This window comes from Diabrotica undecimpunctata, chromosome 3, assembly GCF_040954645.1.
Source record: "Diabrotica undecimpunctata isolate CICGRU chromosome 3, icDiaUnde3, whole genome shotgun sequence".
Taxonomy (NCBI): Eukaryota; Metazoa; Arthropoda; class Insecta; order Coleoptera; family Chrysomelidae; genus Diabrotica; species Diabrotica undecimpunctata.
This window is the reverse complement of record NC_092805.1, coordinates 36316179-36325058: the sequence shown is the minus strand read 5'-3', so window position 1 is coordinate 36325058 and position 8880 is coordinate 36316179. Positions and strand designations below refer to the sequence as shown.

General features: G+C 35.0%; 1 protein-coding gene across 2 annotated transcripts in view; it reads right to left on the bottom strand.

Moving 5' to 3' along the window:
• Positions 1 to 5173: 5173 nt before the first annotated feature.
• pyd3 (beta-ureidopropionase pyd3) overlaps positions 5174 to 8880 on the bottom strand; it is a 36233-nt gene continuing 32526 nt past the window's right edge. The window contains exons 7-8 of one of the 2 annotated variants that reach the window (XM_072525730.1): positions 8715 to 8801; positions 5174 to 5410 (exon numbers count right to left, since the gene is read on the bottom strand). In XM_072525730.1, coding sequence (XP_072381831.1) covers positions 5324 to 5410; positions 8715 to 8801 — 174 coding nt within the window. In that variant the 3' untranslated portion in view covers positions 5174 to 5323. The remainder of the gene's footprint in view (positions 5411 to 8714; positions 8802 to 8880) is intronic. The other variant, XM_072525728.1, reaches the window with a different exon arrangement.

The window sequence follows — 8880 nt, the reverse complement described above, 5'->3', positions numbered from 1 at the left end:
CCTAATAAAACCACAATGGCATTGTCTCTTCAAGATAATGCCACAATAAGAGCGTACCGGCCAACTACGCAATATAATACCATATTGCGCAATAGTTGGATAAATTAATAAACATGGAAACTTGCACCAAGTTGCAATCAGTTTTTCATACGTTTATTAATTACACCGGAGACGACATGAAACACGGCTGCTTTCTTTTATTTTTTCAACCATAACGATACTACGACTGAGAAAAAAGGGGATGAGGAGGGAAAAGACAAGATGGTCAGGAGAGTGGGCTTCTAAAAAGAAGCCAGTATTCCCACGTCTCGTTACTAAAAGAACTGAGAGGCGAACCAGATGACTAGCACAATTATTTGCGAATGGACAGCTCAGCCTATTGTCAATTGCTAGAGTTGGTAACACCATACATATTGAAATAAGACACCCCATGAGAAAAGCCATTACACCCCATGAAAGACTCGCAGCAACTCTCAGATATCTTACAACAGGACGCAGCGTCAAGGACTTGGAGTTCACAATCATAATATCCAAACCAGCGTTAAGCCAAATAATTCCTGAAACCTGTAATGCAATCTACTTGGTTTTAAAACATAACTACTTAAAAACTTTTATACAATTCAATAAATTCCCCGAGAAAATCGTGGGTGCATTGCCGCAAATCTGACATTATTAGGCTTTTTTTGGGAAAAATGAAACGAACTGCAGTGGAACTAGTCGTCAAATAAGTCAAGATCGGACGACTTGTCTGAACATGTATTTTCACGTAACGTTTTATCCTATCAGTTCTCGCAAAACTATGCTTCTCCCATCATTTCTACGATCTGACTTTGGATTTCATTTCGATTCGACAAGACGTACGTTTTGCTGTTTACACGCCACGTTTTATTGTATAGGATTTGTCCTATCCAACAAAACGTACAATAAGACGTAGCGTGAAAACCGGCCTTGACTCGGATAATCCTAGCTGACCTCTAAGTGCCGGTAATTAATTTTAAAAAAGTTTGGGAAAATAAGCAAAACATCAATTTGAAACAAAATTTTATTTAAGGGTTTTTAAAAACAAAGTATTAATTACGATGCAACGAAACTACGAGTAACACAAAAGAACAACTATCAAAGGTAGATAGTAACAAAAAATGCTCAATGTGATGACCGTTAGTCTCTTTTATATAATCTGACATACAATAATCGCAAGAACTCAAATCAGGCGACCTTGCTGGCCAAGCAACTGTACCACCTCTTCCAATCCAATGGATTTCGTACCTAGTTATTATCAAGAAATTCTCGTACATTCCTGCTAAAGTTGCCGGTCAGCCGTCATGTAGACACTGTTTTGCCGAATATTTAAAGGCACACAAAAATTTTCAAATCAGTTTTTCTCGAAAACGGTGTATCCTACCGACTTAAAATTAGAGTACCTTTTAGTACTAGAATACCTGAAAATAATCTAGTATCACAAATTTTAACAAAAGTTAAAAACAAAAAAGTTATGCGGTAAAATAACCATTGACCTACCCAAAACGGACGCCTATGACCTGTACTGGAAATTAGCAATTCTTCTTCTTCTTAAGGTGCCATGCATTTCTGCGTAGGCGTCCACCGTACATCGTCTTGTCAGGTGAGATGTTAAATAATTCTGTTTTTAGCAGCATTGCGAAGCATTTCATAGCTGTGGATTCCTGTCCATTGTCGAATATTGCGCAGCCATGACATTTTTTTACGTCCGAGACCTCTCCTACCCTCTATTTTCCCTTCGAGTATCAGTTGCTGAAAAGTGTATCGTTCTCCTCGTATAATGTGCCCCAAGTATGCAGTCTTCTTACTTTTTACATAATTAAAAAGTTCCCTATCCTGTAAGCCCGCTCTTCTGAGTACTTCCTCGTTTCTGACCCTGTCCGTCCATGATATTCTGAGCATTCGACGCAGGCAACACATTTCGAACACTTCAAGTTTGTTAATGGAACTGGCCTTTAACGTCCATGCTTCCATTCCGTACAGGAGAACAGGCCACACGTAACACTTAAGCATCTTGTCCGCTAATTAGCAATTAGCGGAATCGATTCAACTCTGGTGAATAAATAATCTTACCAGTTTTCGTTTTTATAAATAGAAGCGTTCTGGATGTATTTACAAAAAAACCAATTGCAAGCAGCCACCTTCATATTCAAAGAGCTCTAGCTCCCTTAGGAAGCATTTTCGGACTAGGTGAATTGGGTAAAATGGTCTTAAAATTATATAAGGAATCTACGGTCTACGTTTGCCAGGAGAGTTTCTGGACACCCTGTATAATAACTAATAGAGAGCGATACTTATTCAGCTGCACGGAGCGAATATCTTGTAGTGGATAAGCAGTCTCTTAAGCTTTGGTTTCCTCGAAAGCGGTATCGGCAAATTGCGACCGTAATATTGCGATGGAAAAATCAAGTTCCTTTCTTGCGGCCATGAAATGTGTAAACTCAGAAAGCTCTTTTAGTAGTTCTAGATGGTGAGGAATCAGAGAAAGAGAATAATAGAAGAAGTGAATCTGACCTTTTTAAAAATGAAACTGTAGAGGGTGCATACCAAATTTTGATTTGTCGCCATTTACATACTAACGAAAATAAGTTCAGAGAATAGTTTCGGTTGACGCCGGTCTTATTTGATTACGTCCTAGGATATATAAAAGACGATCTTTGTGCAATACCAACAAACTGTGTTCCAAATCCATTGACTCCTGAGCAGAAATTATGCCTGTTTTTAAGGTATGTATTTCCATTACTATTGACTACATCAAATACAAAAGTAACACATAGTCTTACATATACTTTTATTTTGAAGAAATGTACATTTATTTGATAAATTTACATACAAGTAAGCTTGTACATACAGGCTACCTGCTGATGATGGTCTATACTCACAGTTAGAACTTGTAAATGATGACAATTGTTTAATCTTTGCATTTCCTACTAAATTTCCAATTTTCATTCGAAGCCTAGCCTGAACTACTTTTGGCAACTGTTTAGTTATTTTTGCCATTGATGCAAAGAATAAATTATTTTCATCTTGCTTTTCCATATTTTGTAGATCTTCTCTTTCGGCTATTTGTTTTAATATTTTCAAACGTTCATCTGCAGATGTGGATGTAGCTTGCGATGGATATTTGCGTTTATTAACTCTTGGAGTTTTTACAATTTCAGCTTCGGCTTCTTGGATATTTAAAATATTGTTGCTAGTTTCATCCGCGGTAATAAGTAGTTCAGACTATATTGCTGAGAGTACTAAAAGTAAAATAAAAATATTTTATTATCAGTAAAATAAGGAAATATAAATTTACCTTCTCTTGGCCGAAGAGATACTATCTAAGAATGATATCTGGACCGATCTTTTCTTCGCTGCTTTCCCAGATGAACCCGTGCTAGGCTTGCCTCGTCATTTTATGTAATAATCTCTTACATATCCCCATCTCTTGCTGAAATCATTGTCTATAAATATATGTCATGAATTACTAGATGTTATTTTTTTAGGTTTTCAGCTACAGGAGAATCTTTTAGATCGTTGGCGTTTCAGTTTAGAATATGTCATTCATGGATTAGTATAATAATAAGGCAAGTTGCTGAATCCATTGTTACAAGAATGTTCACTTTGGTAATGCCACAACCAACAGAGGAAATGTTCAAAACAATATCTAGGAAATATAGATCTCTTTGGGATTTTCCGAATTGTGTTGGAGCAATTGATGGTAAACACATTCTAATAAAGGCTTCAAAAAATAAAGTTTTATTCAGTGGTTATGTTGGCAATTTTAGACGCAGACAATAAATTTGTTGCAGTAAACATAGGATAGTACGGGAGAGAAGGAGATGCAGGTAAATTCATTACAATTAACGTAATTTTAATTTTTCTAATAAAACATATTTCATTTTAGGCATATATTCAAAAAGCAGATTTGAACAAAAGATTCTGCAAAAAGAATTTAATATTCCATCGCCACAACCACTGCCTGGTATGAATATCCTGCTATCTTATGTTATTCTCGGGGATGAGGCATTTGCTCTTCATGAACATCTCATGAAACCATACCCAGGAAATCAATCAGTGACCGATAAAACTAAAGCAATGTATAACTACCGACTTTCTCGAGCTCGCAGGACATCTGAAAACGCCTTTGGCATTCTTTGTGCATTTTTTCGAATATTTTTTCAGCCAATTGCTACGCACCTAAAACCACGGATAAACTAATAATGTGTGCCTGTATCTTATATAATCTTCTGCGAGAATCAAACATACTTTCGACATCAACTAATAGTACAGAGAAATATCTACTACCTACAGAAAATTTACTTCCACTAATTCAAAACAAGTCCAAGTAGCAGTCCAAATTCGTGAGACATTTAAAACGTATTTTAATGGACCCTGTGCTGTAGTATGGCAGGAACAACATTATCGAGAAAATGAGTGGATTACAGCAATGTAAAATATTATAATTAAATATTTTTGATATTAGTTAGAATTTGTGTTATTGTATTACCTGTTATTTGAAGTATCTGCGCTAGTTCTTTCCATAAACTCTGTTTTAGTTGGGTTTTCTTGTAATCTTTCCATTGAACATTATACAAACATTCATGATTTCTAACAAAATCTATCAATATTTCGTCTTGCTCACTTTGTCCATTTAGTGTGTTTTAGTCCAGAACATATTACGGTAAATACACTTTTAAATAACTTAACTTTATAAGATACAAGAACAAATAGGTATACCTATTTTATCAGTTAAAAGGAATTACAATATAAAAACACAAGCGAATCACCACACTTCACCACCGCAATAAACTAAAACAGAATGTTTCTCGCCTCATTGGCTACCGCATTCAATATGCCGGCACCGTCATATTGCGTTGCGGTGGCTTCCAACACTTCCTTGAAAACCACTACTATCATTGTGCATGGTACAGTTTTCTATGACGTCATTCGCCGCAATATTGCGATAGCAATTTGCCGATACCGCATTCGAGGAAACCAGAGCTTTAGAGGCGACGATCTTGATGCTCTTTATTTTTCATCACCGCCCTACTCCAGGTATTGTAAACGACTTTCCAAGAATCGCGGAAATACGGGTAAGGTGTTTTAATCAAATTAAATATATCATAAGTTTATCTTTTATTTTATTAATTAACAAAATATAATATAACAATATAATGCTTTTACTGACAATATTTGCTATATATATTTACTTATTAAGGACAATAATATCACAAATAAACCACCCATTTTTAATATCAAATTAAATAAACAATCCAATAAACAAAAAAGATTTTACGTAAAAAATTTAGTTTTATAGCAGTTATGATTTCTCTATGATTTGTGGTTTAAAGTCGGGCTTAATAGCTTCTTTTAGCAGATCTGCATACATATCCAGCCTTTGAGTCATCTAAAATAAAATACATTATTTTGATTTAAATATCATGGAAATATACCTTAAATTGCAAAGTTTTAAGTAATAAAACTATTAGTAATTAATGCTGCAGTGCTGATGGCACTATATTAATGAGAAATTAAGTTCCAAAATTCAAACAGTTTGTCCTTATCGTATTGAAGCTTTAGACTGGAATCACAGGAGAATTCTATAAATTGTTCTTCTTCCTCTGTTGAAAGTGTCGATGGTGTGGGTGACTGTAAAGGGTTTTTAACCCAGTCATATTAATCCGGATTATCCGGAAAATATTTTTAAAAGTGTTCGCTTAATGGTAGCAACTGCTGTATAAACATTATTTTTAAAGAAGGGTCGAGAATTTCTACCGATTTTTTCTGTATAATACTTTGTGAAGCAGGGAAACAATAAATTACTTGATCTTCTAATTTTCTCTTCCATAAGATCACTTTGTTCTGAAAACCAGATATTTGATATGCCGATTGCAGAATATTAGTATTGTTTCCCTGCAAAGGATCATTTAATTTGCTTAATATGTCACAGAGATATGCCATTATTTTGATAAACTCTGTATATAAAGCTTTGCGCATCATTATGTGATTCTATCTGTAGATACGTGTAAAATTCGTATGTACGTGTGAGTACATTACCTTTGGACAACCGTCGAAAGTTGCAATAATAAATTAAAGCGGTATGCTCGGCACCCAATTCTTCACAAAGCTAAGGGAAAGACTTGATTTCACGGGTCGTGTTTTAATGTAGTTCAACTTAAAAATCCTTACAAACATTTGTTTCTTGTATGTACTGTACATAACATATTAATTTAGCATCGTCATTACTATCGGTTGTCTCTTCCAGTTGAATGCCAAAAAAACAGGTACAGGTAATAACAATTCTTCAGTAATCGTGTGTAGTTTCTTACATTTAGAACATGGTGAGCTACCAGGTAAAAGGCCAGCAATGCTCTTGAAACCAAAGCTGTGTACTGATGTTTCAGTTCGCAATTTTCTTACAAAAAAGTCTCTTGGCTTACCTTGTAAATGATTGTGAGTTGATTCCCAATATCGTTTTAGTTTAGTAGGAAGCATCTTTCAGCTGCCAACACTTTGTGATAAACAACACATTAGGGAGTTCTACATCCCCTTTAGTAATGCAGGTAAATCCGAAATTCAAATATTAGTCGTCATAAAAGTATGCATAGGATAAATAATCTTAGCATGATATCGATGTTCATTAATACTCACATTCCATTATATCAAATAATGTCAGCAAAACTGTCTTGTTATGAATTCCATCGTAAAGCAGACAGAAAACCACGATTTCACGATTTGCATAGAAAATTTTTTTTGTAATAATATCTCTACATAGTAAGTAGTTGGTCTAATTTATAGTCTATTTACTGACTCTTTGCACATGTCTAGACATTATTTCCGAATGTTGTTTATTTCCTTCCTTTTCTATCCACAGAATATAAAATTGTAAAATTAAGTAGCTTGTCTGTCCATAATAGAATATATCAAACAAAGACAACAATACGACAAAGGAGGGTGATTTATTCACATGCTGGCCTCTAGGAATTTAGAGTTTTGAGGTGTTGTGACAACACGTTTGTTTAAAAAGTAATTTATTTGTTTAAAAAGGCAAGGCTGTATTTTGTCTCCTCCAATCTTCAATCTGTACTCTGAAAGAATATTTATCGAAACTTTGCACGAAACTGAAAAAGGTATTCTACTAAATGGTTACCGGCTAAACAACATCAGATATGCAGATCACACCATAGTATTTGCGGACAACTTAGAAGATCTACAAGTTCTTATGAACAAAATCACGTATTACAGTCAACAATATGGACTAAATATAAACGTTAAGAAGACAAAGCTTAGTTAGCAAGAAAAGGATAACATAAGGTCAACTCTATGTCAACTAATCCCTTGTAGAAAGAGTGACGCACTACAACTACCTTGGCACCATAATAAATGAAGAATGGACCAACAACCAGGAGATTAGAGCACGCATCGGAAAAACTAGATCCACCTTCAATCGGATGGGGGCCTTCTTCAAGAGTCACAACCTCTCTCTTGATACAAAAGTAAGAATGCTTTTTTATGGTGTTAAATCGTGGACCTTGAACGAAGATATGTGCAGAAAACTGGAAGCATTTGAGATGTGGCTATATCGGAGAATGCTTAAGATCCCTTTGACTGACCGAGTCACAAATGAGGAGGTTCTCAGAATAATGAATAAAAACCGAGAGGTACTGACCACCATCAAATCTCGAAAGTTAGAGTTCTTCGGACATATTATGCGAAATGAATCCAGATATGCTCTCCTTCAAGCCATCCTGCAAGGAAAAATATTTGGAAAACGAGGTCAAGGGAGAAGAAGAACATCTTGGTTAAAGAACCTCAGAAACTGGTTCAATACAACGTCTGTGCACCTTTACCGCGCTGCTGCAGATAAGATAAAGATTGCCGTGACGATCGCCAACATTCGTAACGGATAGGCACATCAAGAAGAAGAAGATGTTACGCCTAATAAATCTACAATTAATGACATAGCTGCTGTCCCTATTCTCAGTTGGTTCGATGGTTTTTATTTGGTTATATCTTATTCACACCTGTCTTAGGGTTCTGTATATCCTCAGAGCGTTTTCTGTTAGCCATTGGGACATTCCGTGTTAGGGACAAGAAATTCCCCACCTTGTCTGTCCTGTATTGAGTAGAGGCGAACACAGACTCACAGTTTTAGACTTATACAATATAATTCATAAATAAATTTTATTTCACCTAATACCCATATTGGGCTATTGCTTGACTGGTTACCAAAAATCTACTTTCGACTGTCTTGAAGACCTGTCAATTTTAATAAATACTTCCTTTCTGAACTAGTCAGTTAACTGGTTCTAACCATTATACAAAAGCTGTAATTCTTTCGAGACAGGGAAAATGTATGTTCCTTTAAAGTGATATTCTATAAAATCTACCTTGTATCATTACAATTTTACAATATCATTTTCATGTAATCTAAAGGTTTTTGCACCTATATTGGTAGCTCATTTCAACTACTTTTAAAATGTAAGTTTTTCCACATATTTATGTGAATCTAGTGATTCCTAGAAATACTTCTAGGATTCACTGATGATGGTCCGACCGGACCGAAAATGTTTTGAAGATAATAGTAATCCTTTTGGGTAAAATATACATTCATATATTAGACATTCCATGCACTCCACGTATTATGTTTAATATTCTGGCTATCTATATCTAGTAAAGAAGTTATTATAATACATTTGAGCGTTACTTACTTGAAATCCCCATACATCTCTCACTTGGCGACAAAGGTTAAGGTCTAGTTCAGCAATGAGTAAACCGTTTCTTGTTCGTGATAAACCCTACAAAAATACAAACTTAAATTTAATGTTTTAAAAAGTAAAACGAGATTCATAATATTATACAAAAGAATATGTGAGA